General features: G+C 50.0%; 1 protein-coding gene across 1 annotated transcript; it reads right to left on the reverse strand.

The window, feature by feature from the left end:
- Positions 1–331: 331 nt before the first annotated feature.
- MYCN (MYCN proto-oncogene, bHLH transcription factor) lies at positions 332–6,275 on the reverse strand. The gene is made up of 3 exons (XM_004274866.4): positions 6,075–6,275; positions 3,956–4,859; positions 332–1,839 (listed from the first exon to the last, which is right to left on the reverse strand). Exons 1-3 carry the CDS (start codon positions 6,228–6,230, stop codon positions 1,235–1,237), a joined length of 1,665 nt encoding a protein of 554 aa, XP_004274914.1. The 5' UTR covers positions 6,231–6,275; the 3' UTR covers positions 332–1,234.
- Positions 6,276–26,817: the final 20,542 nt, after the last annotated feature.

The following is a 26,817-nucleotide window of genomic DNA, read 5'->3' on the forward strand; positions in this document are numbered from 1 at the left end:
AGGGTCTGATGTCCCAGCTTAGTCTGGTTAAATGGCCAAGGTATAGGAAAGTGTTTTGTAAACTACGGGGTGCTATTGCTAGCACGCACAATCACTAATAACATATCTATGCTGTTTAACTTGGGAGAAATCTCGTAACCTTCCTAAGTTCAGTTCCCTCCACCTCAAGTGGGGACAATGGCCCCTCCCCAGCCAGGACCGTACAGGTATAAAATGACTCGTCTGTGGAAAACAAGTTCCCTGTCTGGGTTATGCACTCTTTACAGTTGCCGCTTAAAGGACAGAGTTTAACCGCTGCTGTTACGAAAACAAAAAAAAAAAAGTTGCATCATTTAATTGCTATTTATTTTCATAAACATGAGGTATTTCAAAGTGCTATAAGATGCAGCACTAAATATATACATTTTGAAGAAATTAAACACAGAACTTTGCATTTACCCAGTTCTATGCACCAAACATGAACAAATACATTAACAGGAAGAAACAGGCTAGGAAAAAGGCATATATATATAGTAAATTTCTTTACAAAAGTTTCTTAGTTCAAAAAGTGATAAAGTAATATCTACTCAAAACTTTCACAACTCATTTTCATACGAAAATATAAGTATCAAATTTAGTTATGTATCAGCATCATACTAAAGTATACAGGCAGTGTAAGAATTAGTACAGTACATAACAGAGATTAACAATATATTTGTATACAAAACATGCTCCTCAAACATTGAGGTATTACAGTACTTAGGTATGAACTTCCAGTCTAATACTGGCCGCAAAAGCCACCTCTCATTACCCAGGACGTATACAAAAGGCAGGTGTGTCCATGGTATTTACAGAAATGTTCCCCAGGGGTATCAATGGCAAACCCCCATGTGGCATCGGCTGGAACTTAAGCACCATTTTAAAAAGAAGGAATGACTTTCTGTCGTCTGGAAACTTGTAACAAACAAGGTGACTTCAACAGCCCCAGAAGGCTCCCAACGGTCACGGACTTCGACCGCCGTCTCAGAGGTGACGCGGAGGAAAACCGCCAGGGCCACCTGCATCCCATCCTGCAGGCCCTCTCCCGAGGTCCTGGCAGAACCCCTCATGTCCTGCTCCCCACCCAGATCCAAACTCGACGGGGGACCGATTTGAAAGTAAACCAACATTCTTAATGTCAACACAAGGTTTGCTTAAAAAAAAAAAAAAATCAAAATGTGCAAAGTGGCAGTGACTGTCCAGTTCGGAGACACGTTTAGCAAGTCCGAGCGTGTTCAATTTTCTTTAGCAACTGCTGCTGTCTCGCCTGCAGCTTCTCCTTCTCCAGCAAAAGCTCGTGCTCCTCGGCCTGGAGGGAGTGGACGTACTCGGTGGCCTTTTTCAAGATGACCACCTTGGCGGCCTTCTCGTTCTTCACCAGCTCTGGCACGTGGTCCCTGAGCGTGAGGAAGCTGGACCGCAGGTCGTTGCGGCGCTGGCGCTCCAAGATGTTGTGGTTCCGACGGCGCTCGCTGTCCTCCGAGTCAGAGTTGCGCGGGCTCAAGCTCTTGGCCTTTGGGGGGATGACGCTCTTGAGGGGACGCGGGGATGCTTCGCTCTTTATCTTCTTCTGGGGCGGCGCATCCTCGCTCTCCACGAAGGGAGACGGGGCGGCGTAGTTGTGTTGCTGGTGGATAGGGACGCAGCGCTTGAGGATCAGCTCACCCGACGGGGCCCTCCCAGGTCCCAGGGCCGCGCTCTTGGGACGCACGGTGATGGTGAAGGTGGTGACGGCCTTGCTGTTGGAGGAGGACCGCCGCTTCTCCACAGTCACTACGTCGATTTCCTCCTCTTCGTCTTCCTCCTCGTCATCTTCGTCATCTTTGAGAACAAGGTGAGGGTTATTCTCAGGATGAGGCACGTATGAATTAAATACACATACAGTCTCGTAGAGCAGGCCCTGGCCCGTGGTTTGCTCTTACTGTGATCCATCAGCACAGGTCTCTGCAGAGAGCTGTACATGCTTTTTCCCTCCCCATACTCCTAGTATTTCATCTTCCATTCAAGCTTGAGCAGGTGGCAGAAACAGAAAGAACCTCGGCTTTGGAGTTAGACAGAATCCCGGCTCCATCACACACACTAGCTGCACAACCCTGGGCAAGGTATTTTCTAAGCCTCAGTTTCCCCAGCTATTAAATGGGGGATAATGCCATAGGTTGAGTTGGACAGATAATTCGTAGACAAGAGTCTCAGTAAACGGTAACCCTTTCCCATCATCGCTAGTCTGCCCCATAGATTTATTTATATTTCCATCTCTACACTTAAGAACTGAGGCCTCCTCATTTTAGGAGCCTCAGTTAGCCACTTACACATGGTGGAGTTTGATTTTAAGTGAAACAAACTGAAGAACAATTTAATTCACTAAGGAAGAAAAATACCTCGTCTTCCATGAACGTGACTTCTATACAGTAAGCAGTTTTTCATCTTAACAAAGATCAAACCTTAACTACAGAGCCGTAATCCACTGGAGCTCTAAACCCAGATACGGGGCACCTCTTCTCAAAGTCACCACCACCCGCAGCAGCCAGAAAAACGTGTAGCATCATGTGTGCGTTTTCCCCCTCTCTCCTCATTTACTACCATGCTCGGATAGAAAATTATTGTTTAAAATGCAAGCATGAAAATCAAAACACATCTTCTGCTTGATCTGAAGAGGACCGGAAAGCTGAACAATTGTGGGATTTGTGCTAAAGCCGAAATGTGAGGCTGTTCCAGTCGGTGGGTCCCTTTAAGCCAATGTTTTGGTTTTCTGCCAAGAAGACAGCTGTTGGAAGGAAGTGCTTCCTCACCAAAAGCTGTCAAGGCACAGACATTAAAGGGACAGAGACCCGTTCAAACTGAAGGCTTATCCCCAAGTTTCCTTTCAGGAGCCTCAGATGAATCTGTCCTCAGCCCTGAAGGAAATGTAGGCTTTTTATCCATCTGCATTCTGAAAACAGTGGTTTTCAAGGTCCAAGTCTCCCAGCTCCAAGGACAAGGGCTATTCCAGGATTTGGGCAGAGTTCTTCACCTTCAGGCAACGTCTTGGTTTTAACCCTGCTCTTCAGTTTCACCAGGAGGCACACAATAGAACTAATCAATGAGTGCTTCAGGGTGTGTGCATTCCTGGAGGGCCTGCTAAGTGCCCGCCCTCACCTTGAAGGACACTGGGTTACAGAACACAGCTCGGATCTGAAATTAGTCCTGGAACTCTGGCTAGAAGATAAAACCGGGCGGTGCTCACTGCACACTGTAAAGAGGCGGCCCCTTGAGAATGTACACAACCGCTGTGGTACTGGCCAGCTGCTGAGTGAAGGGAGGGAGGGAGGGATGTCCCTACCACCCCCAGCCTCTCAGATCCTCGCCCGCCTGCCGGCCAGCATATCGCCGCCTGCTGGCGACGGACCAGGAGCAAATAGCCCACCACCCACCGAGGGAGGGGAAAAAAAAAAAAAAGGTACCGAGGTTCGAAAAAATAAAATACAATCGGTGCTCACCATCTGTGCAATCCCTCCCTAACTTCCTGCACCCTAAATAGCACTTTGCACAGGCTTGTGTTTTTCGGGGCGTCTCCCCACCCCTGACCCGGGCCGCAGAGTCCCTTTCCACCCCAGCGGCCCCCCGAACCCCAACTCGGCTTTAGCCACTCAACTTTTTCTCATTTTCTTCCTCGGAGGGCGCTGCAGAGAGAGACGGGGTACGGGGTGGGGGCCAGTGATGGAGTCGGGCTCCCGGCGGGGGATGAGGGAACTTTAGGGAAGGTGAAGCTGGAGATCACAGCTCTCACCCACCCTCTCCTCCGTACCCTAGAGATCGGCCCGGGAAAAACCACTTCTCAGCCACCAGCACTACCTCCAAACGACTCTCCCCCAGCACCCTAACCCACGAACGACAAACCCGGCGCCACCCCCAGCCCCAGTACCCCAGGAGGGCAGCCGGACCCTGGCTCGCTCTTTACCTGAGTCGCTCAGGGTGTCCTCTCCGGAGGTGCTGAGGGCCTTGTGGTCACCGCCGCTGGCCAGGCGGCCGCCGGTGCGTGGAAGAGCGGCTACCGGGGCGCCCGCTGGGGCTGCGGCGCTCGCCCCCGAGGCGACCGCGGCCCCCGCCGCTGGGGCACCGGCCGGGGCGGCAGGCGCCGCCGCGGGCTCGCGCTTGTTCACCGGGAACGGGAAGACCACGGCGGGATCCACGCACTCGGCGGCCGGGTGGGCGAGCTCGGCGGGCAGGGCGGCCCCGGCGCGGCCCGGCCCCGCAGCCACTGCGCTGTGCCCGCGGCCCGCGGGGCTGGTGGCGCCCGGGGCCGCGACCGCGGGCCCCGCGGCGGGCGGCCGGCCGTGCTGCAGCTTCTCGCTCACCGCGCGCTCCAGCTTCTCGCGGGCCGAGAAGCCACTCCACATGCAGTCCTGGAGGATGACCGGGTTGGGCGTGAGGCCGCCCAGGCCCCCCAGGCCGAAAGCGTCCTCCTCGGCCGGGTTGCCCCACAGGTCGGCCTCGGGCAGCAGCATCTCGGTGGCCCAGTTCGGGGGCTCCGGGCTGTGCTCCGGGAAGGCACGGCTGGGCGACAGCGGGGGCGTGGGCAACAGCTCAAACTTCTTCCAGATGTCCTCCCCCGGGGGGGTCGAGTCGGGGCCGCCGAAGTAGAAGTCATCTTCGTCCGGGTAGAAGCAGGGCTGCAGAGAGTCAAACTCGAGGTCCGGGTTCTTGCAGATCATCCCCGGCATGGTGGACGCGGTGCAGCTCGGCATCGGCTCGCCTCCTGGCCGCCGAATGAGGGCTTCTTTCCGCTCCGCTCTTTTTAGTTCGGGGGGTGCTTCCTTCCCGTGGGGGGCGCGGAGGGCGGGGGCCCGCGCCAACCTCCGACACTGCAACCGACAGACACACCAGGAGAGGGTTGGCAAGCGGAGCCGGATGGGGGGCGCGAGGGGTGGGGACGGGCAGCGGTCACCCCCTCTCACCCGCTTCCTCAATCTCCCCTCCAAGCCCCCCACTCCGCCCAGGGCTCCCGAAGGTGGAGGAAGTTGTGTCTCTCGCTCTCTCCCTCCCTCCTTTTGTGTACATGCTGTCTACGACAGGGGGTGGGAGGGGGCATGCAGATGCGGGGGGTGGCGGCGTAGCTCTGCAACTTTGCGAACTGCCGTTTCATTCACACAAGGCACTGCCCGGGGGAGGGGGCTGCCCAAGGCTGCAGAATTCTAGCTCCCACCAGCTCACCGACACCCGCGGTTGCACCCAAGTAGGGCCCGCTGCTCCCAGGAAGCCCAGGACTCCAACCCAGCTACCGGGTCTAGGATTCTGGAGAACCCTCAAACCACCCACCTCCTTTGTAAAATTGCAACCTCGGGAGCGCAAGCGATGGGGGGGGGGGGTTAGGAAACTTTGCAAATGGAAAAACCCTTTCTCTAGACCGAGACCAACAACAGGCACCCAAATCCAGAACCCCCTCCCCCAAATTTTGATCCGACGTCCCCAGCCTTCACCCGCTGCAGGGAAAGTACTGTCAATAGCTGATTTTGAACCTCCCTACCCCCACCCCCGCTCTTCCAAGCCCCCAACGACATCCTCTTCCTGGTAGAGCCTGGACCCCAGTCCCCGGGAATGGTTCAGGGACACCAGCGCGGGGAGGGTCGCAGGGAGAGCCACGTCTCCTCTGAGCCGGGGCGGCAGTGACCCAGATTACCACCGCGACGGCCTCGCCCTGCTTAACCCCCTTCTTCTTCCTCTGGGGGCACCCTTTGGAGGAGAACCCAGCTTCGGGGTGGGGACGCACCGGCTCCCCGTCAGCTCAAATGCAGACAAATGTTCTAGAGAAGGGTGAATTTCTTTTCGATGAAGCCATTACAACCCCTGGCAAGGGCACTAGATGGATTAGGGCGGGTCTCTCCCAGTCCGGGAGCCTTGGGGACTGGAACTGGCTTTTCAGGGAAAACCCCGAGACGGTTTTGTTTCGGAAGCAGAAACAGTCCCCCCGGGCACAGTCGGGCGCCCTGTGCGCCAGCCGCGATCCCGTCCAGGGCTTGCCTTCCCGCCGCGTTCGCCGCTCCCGGGGCGCCGGGCGCTTTGCGCCCCCCGCTCCTTACCTCCCGCCGACGGCCGGGGATCCGGAGGCGATTCTGTGCCGGGGTCCCCGGGTGGCCAGGGGCGGGGGGTGGTCCTCGGGTGGCTGCAGTCTGTGCGCGCTTGCGCCTGGCTAGCGCTAGCTCGGCTCCAACCCAGTTCCCAGGAGCCCCCCGCATCCACCCAGCGCGTCCAGACAGATGACTGTCACTGGCTGCGCTTTGAAGCTCGGGGGATATTATTAACTGAAAAATCTGACACACCCGGGGGGCGGGGAGAGAAGGGGGCTGCGGCACAGACAAGGGGGAGGGAGAAAGGCAGAGGAAAGCGGCTTTACCCCGCCCTCTTGATTTCCATAAAAATCAGGGGAGGCGCCAAGGCTTTCGCGCCAAAAGCCACTTGCTTTTCTTCTTTGCGGAGAGGAGGCTGCAAAGCTGGGAAGCCCGGGGCGTGCTCCTCCCGCCCTTTTAGACCCCGAGCTTGCCCCCTGTGCACTCTGTGGACCAGCTGCGCGCCGAGCGGTGCAATGCAACATCCACCCTGCGGGCCTGGCAATTGCTCGGCGTAAAAAAGAAAAATTTCCGGAGGGCTCCGGGGGTGTTCAGAGTCTCCTAACCCAGCCCCCGCCTCGACTGCGTGTATGTGCTGCTGAGCGCGAGGCCGACGTCCAGCCGGGCCGTGCGGGGGGCGGGGGAGGGGTGTTGCTCGTGTGTGATCTCGGAAGGGAAGCTGGACCCGGGGTGCACAGTGGGAGGGAGAGGACGCGCCCATTTAAGAACGAAACCGCGGGAGGTTTCTAGTTTTAAATTGAAAGGAGAGGGGCGCCCCCTTGTTTGAAAATAAATAAATAACTGCGGGCTACGAGGGTGGCGCCGCTGTGGTTTCTTCGGCCGAAGGCGACACCTCGCGGAGGCCGCGCAGAAAGCGGAGCCGCGGGGCCTGGTCTCGGGGGTCCAACCGGGGCCACGGGCAGCCCTCCCGCCGCGCTGTCAACCCGTCCTCACCACCGCGCGGGGGGTGCCGGCTCGCCTCGGCTTCCGAAGGGGATGGGCGTGAGGCTCCCGAAGCCGTTCCCACGGGCTCCCAAGTTAGCCTTTCAAAACCAGCTATTTCCCGAATTATGGGGAGGCGGATCAGGTCCTTGTTGGAGTCGGCGGTCCACACCTCCTGCAGCCCAAACCCTGGCTCAGAAACCTTGGCTTCAGATTGTTGCAGGCAAAGGGGCAAGCTGCCATCTCTGCTCAGCCTCGATGTACCTTGGTTTCTTCAATTGTGAAATGGAGTTAGTGACGGTGCTTACCTCACAGGGTTGTTTTAAGATATTTTGAAAGCGTTCAGGACGGTGCCCGGCACAGGATGGGTGTTGAGTGTCAGCTATTGTTATTACCAGATCCTGATCGATTCTTCCGGGGAAATTAACACCCCACCCCCTCTCCCATCCCACCACCACTTTCAGATCCTAACTTCACTCTGGTCAAGCTTTCCTGCAGGTGTGTTGGGGGGCGGAGGGGTGATAGGGTCAGATTCCAGAACCAAAACTCCCCGGGAACAACCCGAATCTCAGCCCCCTTCACAACCAGATACACGATGAAGTGGGATTTCCTCGGGAAAAACGTTCCTCTTTGGGGTAGAGAAACCTGCCCCCTCCCCTGCGCCCTCACTGGGGTGGGAAAACTTCTCCACCTCCTTTTTCCCAAACTGGAAATGCCAGTCATCCTCGCCATTCACCTCCTCATTCAAACTAGTTACGGATGAGGATGCAGAAGGTCAGGGGGCAGCCTGTAAAACGCTCACCTATTAGCATTTGTGAAGGCTCTTCCAGTCCTTACCCTGGATGCCTACATAATTCGGGGGAGAGAGGCAGGTTCCCAGAGTCCTAGGAAGTGGCCCATGAATGAGGATGAGCTGCCCTTCCAAACACCTTTATTATTATTATTTCCTTCCCGTATGTAAAGCTCTAAACCTTTGCAAAAGCCTTTCATACTCCCACTTCTGCCTTTCCCTAACCCCCTAATCTAAACCATGCTCTCCCGCTGTATTCTCCCGAAGCATCCTGGATTTTCCTTCAGAACACTTAGTTTCATTTGTAATGATATATGCCTGGGAGAGTTTGTTTAATGCCCGCTTCTCCTGAGACACCGAGTGGAAACAGGCTCTGTCTTCCTCACTCCATCTATGTCTGCTTTGCTCCAGGGGGCATCCTTGGAGCAAAGCAGATACCTGTGTACCTACGTACTCAACGATATTGTTCAAGGCAGAGAGGCCTGAATGAGTCCTTCTGAAGCAAAGCCAGCTCTTTGAAGGGAGTTTCTGTTTATCAGCAATAGAGGGAAAGAGGAATGAATGCCACGCCAGGACCTTCAGGTCCTCAGCAGCAGCCCCAGGAAGTGCTCTCAGAATTGCCTGCCCCACCTTTTTACCGAAAGGGCAGGGGGACTGTCACAATAGGCCAGGATGACCCTAGTCGCTACATTTAAAAGTCCTACCTTGTCCTCTTTGACCCGACCTGTGCCCTTTACCACGCCATTAGTCCTTTGTCAAGGGACAAAGTGCAGCAGAAAATGAGAAGACAAGAGACCCGGTTACTCTGTGTGCCTCCAAGCAAATCTTGTATTCTTCCTGAACCTCAATCTCTAATCTCATGCCTTAATGCAAACCAGTAATTACTGACAAGTCTGAATTTGAAGTTTAACAGAATGATAAAATTTTACAAGTATTTATTGGTACTTTCATTTGCAAATGGAAAGATAAAAGACTTTGTCCGTGGAGAAATCTTGCTACTGCAGGTTCCTTGTTTGCTTGTAGAGAAGCCTGCAAATTCCTCTTAAAAATGTTGAAACACTCTTAGACTATGCGGACACACACGAAATACATCTTGAGAAGACTTGGAAGACAAGTTCAGCCGGCATCCACTGTCCCGATTCAGAGCAGAGATGAGTAAAGGCACAGCCTGAATGAGCTCATCATGGGCTGAGGGGGACACACCTAAAATGGACCAACAGACAGAACAGAGTTGTACACAGAATTTGGTTTATAAATGGGGAGATTTTTGAGGGAGGACAATGTTTTCGTCTACAAATCCTTTCTTTATAAAACAAAACCAGATCTCTCTCTCTCTCTCTCTCACACACACGCACACACACGCACACACACACGTGCACACACACACACACGCACACACACACACATGCATACACACACACATTCAGAGGGGTCCAACCCATGACTGGCCTGGGAGATCAAAAACCTCTAGATGCTTTTCCCAGATGGTGAGTTAAAGATCTTCTGGGTCCAGCTTCAAGGACCACGGTTTCTCTTAGGAACTTTACTGGGTCCCTCCCTGCCTCCCACCAAAGTGTATATTTTTGCGGATTAAATGCTTTTAAAATTCCTGACTCTTCATTTAGAATAAAGTAAAGCTAGCTGCCTGAATTACCCAATTACTAATGAATCAATTAAGCAACTAAATAATTAATTAATTAATTTTAAAAACCTAAATTGACGTTTTAAATTGCAAAAAGTAAGGTTAGACAAGCAAAGAAATTAGAGAGTGGAATTCTTTCTAAGACAGATAGCCCAGAAACATGAAAGAAAAATTTTAACATATTTGACAATAATAAAAATTTTTAATTACACTTAAAACATATCCTAAACAAAGTCAAAACACAACAGTGTGATAGAAAAATACTTTCCTTGTCCATAAGAGACAAAGAGTAAATCCATTGTACACAAAGAGCTCCTACACATTGAATAGAAAAACAACCCGATAGAAATATGGGTCCAGGATAAGACTAGGTAATTTACTGAATAGGAAATGCAAATTGTCCATAAACATATGAAAAGATGCTCAGCTTCACTAGTAGTCAGGGAAATGCAAATTAAATCTCAAGGAGATTAGCATTTTTTGGTCTAGCAGATTGGCCCAAGTGTTGGCAAGGCCCGGGGGTGGGGGGCGGAGGGGGAGGGGGGCAGGGGGACACGACCCTCTCCTACACCACTGGCATTCCAGTCCCAAGAGTAAAGGCAATCCCAGTCTTCAAATTCCATCCTACAAGAAATAATAAAATAAATACGTCAAAATACATAAACAAGAACCTGTATTGCAGCATTGTCCTCAATAACAAAAATATTATAAATAATCTAAATGCCCATCCATAGAAAAATGGTTGCATCTATTATAATGTGTTCATGCAGTGGAATAACGTGCAGCCTCTAAAAATAGTATGTTGTATGTACATGTACTGACTTGGAAACATCCATGAGTGTGAAGGGAAATAAGTGAGGTCTCGGGCAGTGGTCTGCCATTTTGGATATATGCGCACTTAGATATGTCTGCGTAAACCCAACAACGAATTGGGTGTAATATGCAACAATTTTTCATTAGTGGTTTACTGGGTTTTTTTGGTTTTTTTGTTCTTTTGCGGTACGCGGGCCTCTCACTGTTGTGGCCTCTCCCGTTGTGGAGCACAGGCTCCGGACGCGCAGGCTCAGCGGCCATGGCTCACGGGGCCAGCCGCTCCGCGGCATGTGGGATCTTCCCGGACCGGGGCACGAACCCGTGTGCCCTGCATTGGCAGGCGGACTCTCAACCACTGCGCCACCAGGGAAGCCCTAGTGGTTTACTTTGAAGAAAGGAATCAGGTGAAGGGAGAAACTTGCCTCTTTATGAAATACCTTTGAACCAGTGGAATTATGAGCAAATTTAATTTTTTGTTTTGGTTATTTTTCAAAACAATATTTTTGTTACTCCCCAGGAAAGCTCGTCATTAAGCTGATCATTTGGGGGAAGTAAAGGATCCTTTTGCAAAGCCTAAAATCATCCCCCCAAGTTCTCTTTTGTCTCCCAGGCTGGTTGGCATTCTTTCAAACCAAACTAGTGCTGAACTGAGTCATCTGAGTGGGTTATTAGAGACAAAATGGCGCTGGTTTAATTAGGATTAGAATCTAAGCCAACCAAAGCCATTTGAGGATATGATGTTGGACGTGCCCAAAGCACGACATATATTTTTTTGACTTCTGAGGCTGGAGGAAAATTTGAGATCCAGCATTGAGAGTTGTGGGGGTGGGGAGTTTTATTGGTACTGGCACAATTATGTTTTATTTATTTATTTATTTATTTTTGGCTGCGTTGGGTCTTCGTTGCTGCCCGTGGACTTTCTCCAGTTGTGGCGAGCGGGGGCTACCCTTCATTTCGGTGCGTGGGCTTCTCCCTGCGGTGGTATCTCTTGTGGAGCACGGGCTCTAGGTACATGGGCTCCGCAGTTGTGGCTCGCGGGCTCTAGAGCACAGGCTCAGTAGTTGTGGCGCATAGACTCAGTTGCTCCGCGGCATGTGGGATCTTCCTGGACCAGGGATCAAACCCGTGTCTCCTGCGTTGGCAGGCGGATTCTTAACCACTGCGCCACCAGAGAAGTCCACAATTACGTTTAAAACAAAAATTATCCTCATTGAGTGCCAGTAATTTAATTACAGATCTAGAAAATGAGAAGTGTCCAACAGGCTCTGTACTCCTCTCGAAGACTGATTTCACATCCTTTGAGGCAGCTCAGATACCCCCGTCCATGGGAAACCTTCTTTCAGGCTTAGTACATTACAGAGACTTGGGGAAAGCACAAAGATGGGGCTGCGTAAAAATGGCTTTTGCCAACTGCAAAGAGCTCCGTGGGTGGTTGTTGCCTTCGAGTTCGAATTTCCATTTACCTGCTTTTCTTGATGCTAAAAGGCAAGATGGGAAAACTGTCCTGGGAGACAGGCAAGTTGCTCAGGACCAGGCTCTGAGGGGTGGGGGAGGCAAAGAAGCCGCCACTCTGTAGACCTTAAACTTGAATCATCTACATCAGGGAGTATGCACGGAGGGGAGCCCAGTCTTAGCGGGAGCCGCTAAGAGCCACAAGGAATTCTGACTCCAGATCGGGTCTTCAAGTCCGTTAGGCACTGCCCCTTAGAACGAGCAGAACTTCCTACATCCCATCTTCTTTTTCTGGGACTACTTTCCAGTCTCACTGATTTAATTTGGTTGGGTGTGTCCAGATTTCCTCAGTTCAGGTTTTCAGATCTCTTCTGGCGGTTACAGAACAGGTGGGTGATTTGCCCATTCATTGGTCCTTGCTAATCTCTATTTCCTTTAATTCTGGAGTCATCCCCTATGGCCCAGACCCACCCTAATATCTGCCTGAGGGTGGGGTGTGATGGGGGGGTGGTGTTTCCTTGTGTTTAAATAGTGATGAGTAACAGGCCCCACTGCTACTCCTGGCCTGGAAAGTCTTTTTTTCTGCTTCAAATTCTGTCCTCAAAAATCGGCTGGAGACTCTCCAAGAAGGAAGGCTGTTGTTCTTCGCCCCAACTACACTCTCCCATCCAAATCTCCATTCTTTGTGGACCGCCAGCTAGCGTTATCCAGCTGTGTTCTTTATCGGGTTCACGTGTAGGTGTGGCTCTTCTAACAAGGTTAGCAGTTCCAGAGTAGAAGAAGCCTTCCCCACCACAGACGGCCCAGCTGAGCTCTGCCAGATGAGCCAATCCAGGTGGCCACTCCCATTTCATCGTCTTTAAATTAAATTAGCATTCCCTGCGGATTAAGTAGGGAAGCATCCCTCAAGTGCCTGCTTTATAACGGTGCTCAGTAGGAGTCAGTGCTCTCTTGTCCCGGCTCCAACCCGCTTACAGGGGCTCAGCAAATCCTACACCCACAGACCACAGCACCTGGGCTCCAGGTTGAGCCTTCTGAAGTCGGTCCTCTGATTTTCTGGAGCTAGTTAATAATCCTTTCTCCAACCAGAACTTCCCCTGGGTGGCTCCCCCTCCCTCTTAGCTTGTCCACAACCCAGGTAACTTTGGTCTTGGAGGAAGGTCATGCACAGTCAAAGTAGGCTAAGGAAGTAATAGTGAGAGCACAAGACCACAGGGGAGAGGATTGGAGTTCTCCAAGCCTAGAGCTGTGGATTAATTGTTGAAGCATCTTACACTGGTCATTTAACTGCTCTTGGCCTCAGTTACTTGGTTCAGTAAATGGGAATAATGATTTCATCCCTGCTGCTATCCCACAAGGTAGAAATGGTATCTGTAGAGAAGTGGGTTTAGATTCAGAAATTAAGTTTAATGTCCTGGTACTATGTTGTGTCCATATCCTAGACAAGTCCACTTCCAGAGCCTCAGTTTTCTCATCTGCAAATAGGGATAATAATATCCGTTTTGCTGCAAGGGAGCAGATAAGAGATTTAGAATCAAAAGGCCACGTACCTTGCATTATATTATGAACTCCTCGAAAATGTGGAGGTGAAACTGCTTGAAAAATGGTGACATTTCTACACAGGAATAGTGAGGATTCTGTGTGAAGTTACTAAAACTGGGCTGTTTGGGATGGACACTTTAGAATCATCTTACAGTGATGGTCATATTTCCTGGTAAGTGGTATCGAATCCAAAAACCTGTCAAAGGGACAGATGGCATTCTTAGCACAAAAGAGGAAACCAATTAGAAGTTAAAATACAGAAAATGGGAACTTGTAAATGCTAACAAATTGTTTCAGTGTGGAAGACTGCTATACTCCCTGCCACTTGCTGAGGAGGGTTTCCGTCTGGTATGGCATTGTTCACAGGGCACTGGCTGTTAGAGTGCCTAGAGAAACCTTACAGACCCTCTTCTCTAATCCCCTTGATTTCAAACTTTCATACCTAACCTGAGTTGTCGGGCAGATGTTGACAATTGCACCTTGTCACTTATACAGTGACAGATTGTGTCTTTGCAGCTAAGAAATGAGCAATAAACGCTAGGCTTTAAGAAGCAATTTCCAAATTCTATACTTGCATTCATTCAGTCTATCAATAAATACATATATATAACTTCTGCTCTCAGGTATTCACAAGCCAGTGAGGATGATAGACAAAGACACAAAAAGCTCAGGTAAACTTATTATATGTTATAATATATTGTGTGCACAGAAGAAAGACCCTTCACCTCCATCTGGGGGAGTGGACCATGACTTCACAGACTGGGAGACATTTAAGCTATGGGATGAGAAACAGGAGTTTTCCCATGATATAAGAGTAGATAAATGTATTAGTCAGGACGGATGAGGTTATGCTGTAGCAACAAAGACCCCCTAAATCTCAGTGGCTCAATATAACAAAGGTTTAATTTTTGCTCTCTTTACATGTTACATCATCCTTATTAGAGAAGCAGCCCCTCACAGAAAAAAAGAACAAGAAAAAAGAAGAAGGCAAGAAACAAATCAAGAGCACAGCTGTTATACCCTTTGTTAAAACCTCTGATTGGATTAAAGTGACCCTCCGTTGGACAAAATGATTTAGGAAAAAGAAACTAAAGCATGGCTGCTCCTCAAAGAAGGCTCATAAGCTGAAGATACTGAAAGTAAGTCTAGAAAGAGCGATGTTTTGAAGACAGCTGTGTCCATGGCTACAGCTCTTAGGAATCAGATCACTCAAGGATGGAAACCCAGGCCTGCCTCGCAGCCCTCATGCTTTCCGCTCCTCTGAACCACCTGCCATGGCCTGTAACCTGTACCATTCAGCACTGGACAACCTCCTCAAGGGCAAGGGGGGCATTTATTAGACCTTTTTATTTTTCACAGGGCATAGTTGTACCTGGCACAAAGGAAGTGCTCAATAAATGTTAGCGGAATGAGTGAATGAATTTCTCTGTTCTCCCAAAACAAGACTGAGCTCTCTATATATGTAGAATATCAGGACCAGCACCCCATAGAAAAGTGAAGCGACAGACCTGTGGTTTTCAATTTTGGTTTTAGCATCAAAATTCCACTGCGGGATTGAGCCCCCTGCAGTGGAAGCTCCAAGTGTTAACCACTAGACCGCCAGTCCCAAAACTCTTTATTTAAAAAACAATAATTAGAGACTCCCCTGGTGGTGCAGTGGTTAAGAATCCGCATGCCAACGCAGGGGACACGGGTTCGATCCCTGGTCCGGGAAGATCCCACATGCCGTGCCTAACTATGGAGCAACTAAGCCCATGAGCCGCAACTACTGAGCCCACGTGCTGCAACTACTGAAACCCGCAAGCCTAGAGCCCATGCTCCACAATAAGAGAAGCCACCGCAATGAGAAGCCCGCGGACCGCAACGAAGAGTGTCCCCTCCTCACCACAACTAGAGAAAGCCCGCGTGCAGCAATGAGGACCAAATGCAGCCAAAATAAATAAATTAATTAATTAATAATTAAATAACTTTTACACTAAGCCCACATTTTTTAAAAAACATGAGACAGAAGTGGAATGGCTCTGGTTGATATGGAAATAAGGAACCCTGAGCCCCACTTTCTCCGCCCCCTTTTGGCTCCCTCTAAACGAACCTCTGGGCATCTTTAGGATTTTCAAACCCAGATTGAAAGTCGAGCACTTAGATAAATCAAAGCCCACAAATAAGAAACCCCAGCACTTTCTTAGGAAACCAGCAGAAGTTTCTGGCTTTCATCTCTTGCTGCTGTTGAAATCTACAGTTATCTCCATTCTCCTACGAGGGCTTTGAGGGTGTGGTGCATTTAGTTTCACAAGGAAGGAATGAAATGTTCAGATGTGAGTGTGAGATGGTCAGTTCTCGAGAGTGGAGGGCTGAGAGAAGCCACTGGCTCCAAGATCCTCCAGAAGGCTCGCCCTGCACATCCAGGGGCTGGGACTCCTGCAGAGACAGATTAGCTAAGCAAGGTTCCCAGTGCCTCCTGAAGGTGGGAGCCTGGGCATGTGTCATTTTTCTGCAAAACCTGCTTAGACTCCCAAGGAAGATTGTCTTTCTCTCTATCTGATACTCATTTCTCACAGGCCAAGGTTTTGGGAAGGCTGGGGAGAAGGAAGAAGAGGCTTTGCTGGTCCACCCCCGCCTCTGGCTCACTAAAGAACCTCCACCCACAATATTACCAGTCAAGAGCGACCCAGAGAGAACCTGGGTCTTCCAGTCCCATCATTGCTAATCGGAGCCAAGGAAAGCCAGACTTTCAGGGGCCCCATGGATGCTGTCAGAGAGGCCAAGGATGCCTGTTTCCTACCAACAGCCTCCCACCTAACTTCCACGGAGAAGACAGGGCTGCAGAGCTGGGCAAACTTTCTAAGCGTCATCATCCAGTGTCAGATGGGGTCTCTGGTCCTTTTCGTCCTCATTCTGCTCCATTAAAACCCAAACCCTCAACCTTAGATAATTCCTTTATTAAAGGTTCACCTTTGAAACCATGAGGATGAATGCGGGAGATCTTCACTCTGTGAACCTGGGAACGAGTGAGGTCTCCTCCCCCTTCTCCATCCTCACGGAGACCCTGGGGACCCCAGTTCCAAGCCAGGAAGAGCTCCCCTAGCCCAAGCCACTCCTCAGGCAGCTGGGGCAACAGCATCCCGAGAGAGGTGGACATGCCCAGGTTGGGACAGAAGCCCGATGCCCACCCAGTGTAGGTTCCACTGTTCCGCATTTGATTTCTAACGTGGGGCAGGCACTTCGGAGGCGCTCACCAAACACTGTTGAATCATATACAACTATGGTTAGATGAAGAGGACCCCAGCGCTTAAGCCAGAGGTCCCAAAAGAGCATTCCTCCGAAATTGAGGTTTCGAAATCAGTTCTGCTCAATTCATCAAGTCAGATGCCAAGGGGTCACTCTGCTCCTTTTTAGGTCCATCTGCTGGCCGAGGACCTTAATGAGTCAGCTCAGGGAAAAGCAGGTTTGTTAAGCAGCCCGGCACACCCCCTTTCCTCCACCTCGCTCCCAACACCTGGCCTCCCAGAGGCATGGACACCTCTTTGAACCTCAGTCTTCTCAGGCTTAAAATGGGTTAATTGGTTCCTCTGTCCTTGCAGGATTGCTGTCAGAGTCAACTGTGACATAAATGACAAAGTGCCGTGTAACTGTAGGAGTGATTGTCAGTATTACAAAACTAATCCCTACTCATTCATGAATTCCCAAATTGTCTTATCTGGATTATTTCCCCACCTGTTGTCTGGATTTCTGCCATATTTTAGAGATGAAATAATCAGGTGTTAACCTGAGTTTTTCTGTTTTCATCCAACTCTTTAGAATTGTGTACTCAAAACATCACATTTCACTGGCATTATTTCTGCTAAAACCCTTCTTTAAAAACCCATCAGGGGGCTTCCCTGGTGGCACAGTGGTTGAGAGTCCGCCTGCCGATGCAGGGGACGCGGGTTCATGCCCCGGTCCGGGAAGATCCCACGTGCCGCGGAGCGGCTGGGCCCGTGGGCCACGGCCACTGAGCCTGCACGTCCTGAGCCTGTGCTCCGCAACGGGAGAGGCCACGGCAGTGGGGGGCCCGTGTACCGCAAAAAACAACAACAAAAACCCATCAGGGGGCTTCCCTGGTGGCGCAGTGGTTGAGAGTCTGCCTGCCGATGCAGGGGACACGGGTTCGTGCCCCGGTCCAGGAAGATCCCACATGCTGTGGAGTGGCTGGGCCCGTGAGCCATGGCCGCTGAGCCTGCGTGTCCGGAGCCTGTGCTCCGCAACGGGAGAGGCCACAAGAGTGAGAGGCCCGCGTACCGCAAAACAAAAAACAAACCAAAAAAAACCCATCAGAATAATATATGGCTAAGAATAATATATAGCTTCCTCTAAAACCCATCAGAATCATATATAGCTGTAGTGTTAGATGAAAAAGTGAAGCTGTAGAACAACGTATAGCATGAGCTCATTTTTGAAGGGAAAACACCATATGTGCTTCTTTATGCATGTCTGGAAGTTGTACACCAAACTGTTTAGTGGAATTGTTGGGGGCTGGGGTTAAGGATGGGGGGGAGGGATGATGAGGAAATTTTTATTTATTTTTCTATTGTTTGAATTTTTTAAAACTATGATTGTTTATTGTTTACTTAAACTTTTTTTTTTTTTTTTTTTTTTTTCTGTATGCGGGCCTCTCACTGTTGTGGCCTCTCCTGTTGCGGAGCACAGGCTCCAGACAGCGCAGGCTCTGCGGCCATGGCTCACGGGCCCAGCCGCTCCACGGCATGTGGGATCTTCCCAGACCGGGGCACGAACCCGTGTCCCCTGCATTGGCAGGTGGACTCTCAACCACTGCACCACCAGGGAAGCCCTATTTACTTAAATTTTTTTTAAAAAATGAAAAATTAAAATTAAAAAAATTTAATATTACTTCTTAAATTAACAAAATTTTAAACATCAGCAGACACTTTAAACACATGGCTTTGAAATATATTTTAATAGATCATTATATCTGTTTTTACTCTTTAATTTTGTAAATAAGTTACATGCACATTCTCTCTCATGTGTAAAACTGGAATCTACGGCCCTAATCACTGCCTGTATCAAGCACCTGCTATATCCCAGGCTGAATGCCAGGCACTTAACCCTCACTCTCAACTTGCAAGGTGAATTGTTTTCATACCCATTTTCCATCTTAGGAAGCTAAGGCCTAAGGTCACACTGTAAATTAGTGGCAGAGCTGGAATTCTAACCCAGCACAATCTGACTCAGTATGACCAAAGTGCACATTTCTTTATAAAGGTACCTCTCTTCAGGTTCCCTGATGCGATCTTCAAGATTGCCTTAAACCTCATAAACAGAATTTTAAAATTTCTTATCAATATATACTTGTATATACAATCTGATTTTAACATAGTCAATATAGCATATATCTCTCTCCTTCAAACGCTGACCCCCATCTCCCCCCAGATGGCAATGGCCTAGGTAGATCTTAGGGTGCACTCTCTTTTATGTGAATGACATCTAAGTGAAGCCACAGCAACTTACGAATCCGTTCAGAACTCTTTCTCAAAGATTTCTCAGGGCTTCCCTGGTAGCGCAGTGGTTAAGAATCTGCCTGCCAGCTCAACTACTGAGCTTGCACTGTAGAGCCCGTGAGCCACAACTACTGAGCCCATGCGCCACAACTCCTGAAGCCCGTGCTCTGCAACAAAGAGAAGCCACCACAATGAGAAGCCTGCACACCACAATGAAGACCCAACACAGCCAAAAATAAATAAAATAAATAAATAAAATCTTTTTTTTAAATGCATGGTATTAAAAAAAAAAAAAGATTTCTCAAATCCTGTAAGTCTGTAGACTTATGACACCACCATATGGGACACGAAGTCAACCATAGACTCCCGAGAGCCTCACCCTAATATATCACTGGGGAGCAGAGGATGGTATCTAGTGAGTCTGTTTGCTTCCCCATTCACGAGGACTCAACTCTCAAAGGAATCTTCGGATTGGAAACAGAATTTTTCTGTGTTGCTCCAGCAAGTGAACTTTACAAGTGACAGGAGGCACTGTCTGAGAATAGAGTTCCCAGTCTTAACAGTAGGAGAAAGAATTTGGTAGAGACTAGAACCAGCCAACAGTGGATGGGGCTCTCTTAGTAGGTACTGAGTAGACTGCCACGGGATTCAAAGAGAGGTGAGTGAGGCATCAAACTTGCTATAGAAGGTATTTTTGTATAAAAATAAATTTTGTGATTCTCATTGTATATTTTGCATTTTTATTTATTATTGGTAAGACTAACATGTGGCCTTAGGGGAAAACATCCTTGAAGTGATAAGTTCTAGGGTCTAAATTCACTGTGCATTTATGGTGTTGGGTTAGGAAACTGGTTAGTTTCTGAAGGTTTGAATTTTAAAGACCATCAATCCATTGTTTGGTCCTAATTAATTTTGCTTGAGAATGTCTGACGATGTTAACAGAAGCAGCGATTAAAACTGAATGGTGGTGTAATCACCATCTCAAATATTTAAACAATGTGATTATATAATATCTATCAACACAGTGGGAAAAAAAAGACTCTTAAGGAAACAGATGTGAAAAGAAAATGAGGATTTCTTCAGGGTTTGGAAAATGCAGTTTCTTCTCCTTATGCCTCCCAGATCTTCAAGGTACAAGACAATAAGACATGCTCTTGCCGGCCCCTCATGCTGACTTCTGACAGCAGTAAAGCCCTCACAGATCCCACACCTTGGGTACTTGGAGCTGAAACATGCCCTCCAGTTGTCTGCCTCGATCATAATCAAACAAAGGATGTTCTGTGTTTTCCCCTTGAAGTCAGTCTGCGTGGGGTCCTTCCAATCAGTCCATGAGCCTGGGGCTGAAGTCTTCGTGTCTGGAGTTCTTATTCAGCCCTGGACAGATTGATTGAGGTCCTACTATGTGCCTATTGAAACTTCCAGATTGCCTTTTGCATCCTCACCTTATTTCCTAAAAAACTATACCCATCTATTCAATGCTTACAGACATCACTTCCCAGAAATCCCTCACATTTATCGTGTCCCAAACTGAACTCAGTGTCTTTCCCTTCAAGCTATACCTCCTGCCAAATTCCCTTTCAGTGATGGTACCACCTTTTACCCAGATCAGAAACCTGGCATTCAGGCTCTCCTCCTCCTTTTGAGTCATCTTGCATCTTTGCAGTGACCATATTTTGTTATTTCTACCTCCATCCAGGACTTACGGAAGGCACCAGAATGTCCACGCCCATTTTTCAAAGATTGAAACCCTTCGATTCCAGCTGGTAAAGAGTCACAGTGCCACACTCCCCAAATGCCCCTCTGTCCACCACTTCAGCCCCTCCCTCCAGAGCCTGTGACCAAGAGGTAAGGTCTGGCAGAGGGAGGGGCCTTCAGGAACTTGCTCTGGTTTTTTTTTTTCTTTGTTTGTTTTCATTTATTTTTTTGGCTGCGTTAGGTCTTTGCTGCTGCGCGCGGGCTTTCTCTAGTTGCAGAGAGCAGGGGCTACTCTTCGTTGCTGTGCGCGGGCTTCTCATCACGGTGGCTTCTCTTGTTGCGGAGCAGGGGCTCTAGGCACGCGGGCTTCAGTAGCTGTGGCACGTGGGTTCACTAGTTGTGGCTCGTGGGCTCTGGAGCGCAGGCTCAGTAGCTGTGGCACACGGGCTTAGTTGCTCTGTGGCATGTGGGATCTTCCCGGACCAGGGCTTGAACCCGTGTTCCCTGTATTAGCAGGCAAATTCTTAATCACTGCGCCACCAGGGAAGCCCCTTGCTCTGGTTTTGATTGGCAGGTGCCTGAGTGGAACCATTCATTACTACTTGACTACCCTGTTCACAGCCCATGTCCAGCTTATTGGTTAGGGCACAGTAAATGCAGTGCCTCGGGGCCCCAAAAATGGCTTAAGTTAAATTTCTTTTAAAATCAGAAGAAAAAAAATGAATATTATCACAATGACTAACTAATAAAGAATCGTGCCTGGATTTACATTTCTAACCACACTGTCACAAAGTTTAATTTTGCAGTATTTGTAATGCATGAGGCCTCCAGGAACAAAAGCAAACCCAGAATGCAGCCCCATTCCCCTTTTCCTCATCCCTCTCTTATCTCCAGGAGCCCATGATGGGATTTCCGCGGACCTTCCTTCATCCACTGTCTTCCTCTTTTCCTCCTCATTCGCAGACCACCTACTGGGTACCGTGAGCATCTGGAAATGAGGAAGCCGCACTGCCTGCCCTTGGGTTGTTCGCAGTCCGGAGGCGATGAAGATACAGAGACCGCCAGCTGGGATGCTGTGCCGGGAGATGGTCCTGCAGGGGACCAAGTGCTCGGAGAAGAGGGAGGTCTCCTCTACCCAAGTGAGTCGGGACAGACGTGATGCTTGAGCTCCAGGTATCCCCGCAGAATTTCTCTCTCAGCTCAGACGGGAGGGCACAGAACCGGGGGCCATCTGGGGGCTTGAACTTCTCTCCCAGCCTCTGCCAAGGCCCACACCTCCGGTCCCAGCGTCTGTCCAAGATGAGTCTGACCGAGCTTTTAAAGGGCTGGTGAGGATGTGCTGGTGCCTTATGGGCCGGGGTTGTGGACAGTGTTTGGGTCTGGATAGAGTCCAGCTCTGTGACGAGTCATCACCCTAGAGAACCAACACCCCCCACCTCAGAGGACGATTGCACACAGCTGATGAAGGGCCCGCCTCCAAGGGGGAGGGGAGCAGAGGATGCAGCCAGCTGACCAGCGGAGCCAGAGGCAGTAACGTGTGTTTGGCTGAGGGGCCGAGTCATCCACTTCGCTCCTTCCTGCCCTCGCCTCCCCGCAGGCAGTTTCCCACCGGCATTCAGAACTTGCAGAGGGAACGCAGCGATGCAGGTGGTCGGCCAGGCATGATGGTGACCTGCTATGCCAGCAATGCCTTGTTGCTGCATCCTGAGGTCGCCTCCCTGACCTGCCCTGCCCCCCACAGGCCAGCCCCAGAGGCTATTCCTACTCCAGGCATTTCTCATGCTTCCACACCTTTCACCCACTCTTTCTCTAGCTCTGATGCTTCGCTTGGCCATCAAAGCCCTGGAAGTTCTGCAGTGAAAGTCAGTTTTATTCCTCCAGTGGGAACTAGTCCCTGTGTTCCCAAAACATATGGCAAACTTATAAAGGGGTGTGACAGTCCTTAGGTGCTTTGACACGACTTGAAGTTCTTTGCACGTGTGTGTCTCACTCAGCAGCTACACCTCTTTGAGAGCAGTGACCCTGAGTGATCTTCGCCTCCCCAGAGACCAGCACGGACCCATCAGTGAAGCTTGTCTCAGCAAGTGCTTGTAAGCGACTCACTCCCACTGGGGCCCGGAAGTGCGAAGGATCCTGGGTTAAGCTGCTTAACGCCTCATTTGCCAAATTCTGCCTGTATTTTGGTGGTTCTTCCTTAGAACAAATCTGAAGATCAGAAGTAGGGCTGGTCAGAAGTAGGTTCAGATAGAACCACAGGCATCTAGGACAAGTGTGTCCTTCCCATAATATCCCATAATTTAACCCAAAGTAAAGCTAGCATCAGATGAGACCTCACGGACTCTAGGGGAAGATAGCATGAGTCTCCCTCAGCAGCAGGTGAGCTGGGAACCCCGCTCGCTCCTCCATCACGGCATGCCAAAGATGCCCTTTCCCAAGATGCCCTTCACTTTCCTGATGGGCAGTTTCTACTCCCTGGAAGATCCACTGCAGATATCGGCTCCTCTCTGCAGCCATCCCCAACTTTCTCAGAAAGAGTTCATTGTTTCTTCCTTGGGGTTGCCATAATACCTCCCTCTCGTCTCTATTATGCTGTTTGGCACATTTATTAAAATGATCTCCTTGCCTATTTGGCTTTTTCCACTATGCCAGACACTCATGGTAGTTAATTCTGGGAGCAATGATTTAAAAGGAGACAGACTACAAAACGTCCAGAAGAGAGTAGCCGGGGTGAGGAAGGATCTGGAAACCTGTGCTCCGTGCGGTGAATGTACAGAGCAGTTGGCCTGGGACACGCCTGGTTAAGCCCGTCGTCTCTGTGTCATTATTACTGGCACCCACTCTCACCCCCAGAACCATACTAGTTTGGTCCATAAAATCTATATTCACTCTATTCGAGGAATAAGTAAAGAAACCACAGGTGTTCAATCTGAGGGAGACTTGGGGGAACCCACCGCTGTCCTCAGCTCTCTGAAGGGCCACCTTCGGGGTGGGCCAGGATGTTGTGTGTGGCCCCAGGGGGAACCTGGGACCCATGGGCAAAGATGATGTCATGTCAGCATTCCCACCATCTGTTTTGTTTACTGCTGGGCACTCAGGACTTGGCAATGCTCCTGGACTGTAGGAATCCCTTGATAAATATTTGTGGGAGAGAGGGAGGAGAGGGAAATTTCCAGCAAGAGAGCTTACTGCGTTGAGGGCCGTACACCTCCGTCAGTGGGAGTGACCATCAGAGGCTGAAAGGCCCTTTGTTAGGGTGGCATGGAAGGTGTTGTAGGCTGAATTTGCCCCCTCCCCCCAAAAAAAGGGTATGCTGAAGTTCTAACCCTCAGAGTGCGACCTTATTTGGAGTTGGGGGTCGTTGCAGATGTCACGAGTTAAGACGAGGTTATGCTGGAGTAGCTGGGCCCCAATCCAATAGGACTGGTGCCCTTCTAAGAAGACAGCCACGTGAAGACAGAGTCACACGAGAATGTCATGTGACGTCAAAGGCAAAGGTTGGAATTACCTGGCTGCAAGCCAAGGGATCCCCGAAGTTGCCCAGAAGCTAGAAGAGGCAAGAAGCCTTCTCCCCTACCGCTTTCGCGGGGAGCGAGGCCCTGCCAGCAGCGTGATTTCAGACTTTAGACTCCAGAACGGCGAAACTGTCCATTGCTGTTGTTTAAAGCCACCTGCTTTGTGGTACTTTGTGATGGCAGCCCTAGGAAACTAAGACAGAAGGAACTGTGCCCGGAGTCTCCCTCAGAGTGGACTAGCTGCCCTTCCTTCCGTCTCTGAGCCAGGCTGGCAGTGATGGGTTCGCCTGATCCCACCCAGAGTCCCACAGCATGTCCATCTAGTTCTGGACAGGTGGCCTGCACTGGGGAGCGGGGCACAGGCTCCTCTGTGCTGACTGCAGCCTCTGTGTCCTCACGCCTCCCCTCTCTGTCCAGCTGGCCACGGGCTCAGGGATCTTTGATTCCTAGAAGGTCAGAGCCTGAGGAAGTTCATAAAGGCAATCAAGTTCACCCCCTCACTGGCAACCCAGATTCCAGGCCCAGCAAGGGGTGGGGGCACCTGGACCCCTATTCCCTTCTCTCTGCACACATGCCAAGTTTACTCCCACTAGAGTTTTGCACTTGAGTTCCTCCCAACCTGATGCCCTGCACTCCCATCTCACACTTCTGTCCGGACTCTGCTCCGAGGGAGGCATGTAATCCTGCAGCATCATATCTGAAACAGCCCATGGCTGCTCTCAGTTCTTTGCCCTGCTCTCTCCTGTTCTTCTTAGCAGTTTTCAGTAACAGCAATTCTGTATACATGTGCTTGTGTCTTCACTGTCTCCCCACTGGAATGTCCCAGCACACTGTTTAGGGTGTAGTGAGCACTCAGTCAGCACTGAATGAATGAATGAATGAATGAAGTGACATTCCAGGTGAGTCAGCCAGATGGAGAGCGGTCCTGGCAGAGGGAAGAGCATTGAAAATGCTCAGAGATAGGACTGCACAGTCAAGACAAATTTGGAGGGAAAAGGAGGGAAAGAGTGAGAAAGGGTCCTGGAGACAAAAGCAGGGCTGCTGTAGGCCAGGTACAGCTTTATCCTCAGCCTGGGACGGTGGTGCCTGTTAAAGGAACGCCTTGTACTTCTATTTCCTGCATCTTCGGGATGACATACCCACCTCCACTGACACTTGGAGATCAAGATTAAAGGGGACAAAATCCTTCTGCTTTGGGCTTACCGTTGCAATAGCTGCCTCAAATTATTCTTTGAATAAGACAGGTAAATATAAATGTATAATAATAATCACACATCCGTGTAGGAATAATTGTACATCTTCAAGAAGGGGAAAAGAGATGTAAGATTTATTTCAACGCAAGGGCCAGCTTCTTTAGAGCTGTGATAGACTTTAATCCTCAGAACAATCTCTCTGATGCAAGGATTACTCGCTCCATTTTACAGATGGGAAAACCAAGGCCAGGAGGAGCTAAGTAACTCCCCCCAAGATCACCCAGTTAGTGGCCCAGGATTTAAACTCAGATCTTCTGACTCCAAAGCTTATCTTCTTCCTACAAGAATACACTGCCCCCTCCCAGATTTCTGGCTCCGACGACGCCATGGGGATGGGGGACAAAAAGAGCAATGAACTTGAAGGAAACCTTCACTTTGGTGCTTGAGGGTGATCCTGGACAAGTCAGGTAGCTTTTCTGAGTCTCACTTGTTTTATCTAAGATGGGACTGGTGATCTCATCTCTGCCAACTTCACTGGGAGGAAAAATGCCTCTGAAAATCTTTGAAGACTAAGCGAATACATCAAGGATCTGACATCAAACTATGTCCAAAATAAAGATGGTGTTTATTCCCTGCACTTCTTTGTGTTTTGAGGTCCTGTGATGCAGGTGGCTCTAGGACCCTCCCTTCTGCCCCCATCCTATCCTATCCTTGGCTTCCTTCCAGCCCTATAGGAAATCCCCTGAGGCAGGGCTGGAGGAACTCAGGGCTGCTTCTGAGAGAATGGGAAACCGCGCCAGCCGCACACAGCTTCCCTGGAGCGGAGAACAGAAGGCTCAGCGCCAAGAGGCAGCCCCTTTCTGGGCTTGAACTGCCTGTCCTGCCTGTAGAGGTCCTGCCTGCGTCTGGACTGCTGTGGCAGCTCTAGAGAGTTCTAGAGTTCTCAGAGAGTGCCAGGACCTGCCTGAGAAGCTGATCTGGGTGTCACACTGTAGAACGGCTGACTCCACTCCACCCTGTTGTTCTCCTAGTGACTCAGTCATTTCTTCCACATGCGTGTGTCAAGTTTCTTCGCTTTGCTAGACTCCATGATAGATGGAAAGCCCTTGAACATGAAAATTGAAGGCCCATATCTCTGGCTTGGTTCCACCTCTGACTTGGGAAAGTGGCTTAACCTAGTTGAGCCTCCATCTCTCCGTCTAGACAACCGGGATGACCTGAGCATCCTTCTGCCCCCTGCAGACATAACACGTGTGTAATGTCTGCACAGTGCCTGGCCCCTAATAGGCGGTGAAAGACGGTCATTACGATTCATAGCTACCACCCCACTGGCCACACAGTAGACGCTCAATAAAAATGTAAGGAATGAAAAAGAGACTCCCAGATACTCCCTTCAGTTCCCATCTGAACTCCACCCAGAGCCGGGGGTGGGGAGAAATCCAACGTATCTGGTGTTTAGAAACGTGACATCCAAAAAATGTCTGTTTGCAAGTCACATTTCTTTCTTTCCTGCAGCTGTCAGAGGCTAGAATTACTTAGGAACCATGGCCAGCTTTTGGGGAGGTGGGTCTGTCGGGAAGAGATCTGCTCAGATGAAAAAGGTAACACACCACACAAGTGGCCCCAGCCAGGGATTATGT

The sequence above is a fragment of the Orcinus orca genome, chromosome 13 (genome assembly GCF_937001465.1).
Source record: "Orcinus orca chromosome 13, mOrcOrc1.1, whole genome shotgun sequence".
Lineage (NCBI taxonomy): Eukaryota > Metazoa > Chordata > Mammalia > Artiodactyla > Delphinidae > Orcinus > Orcinus orca.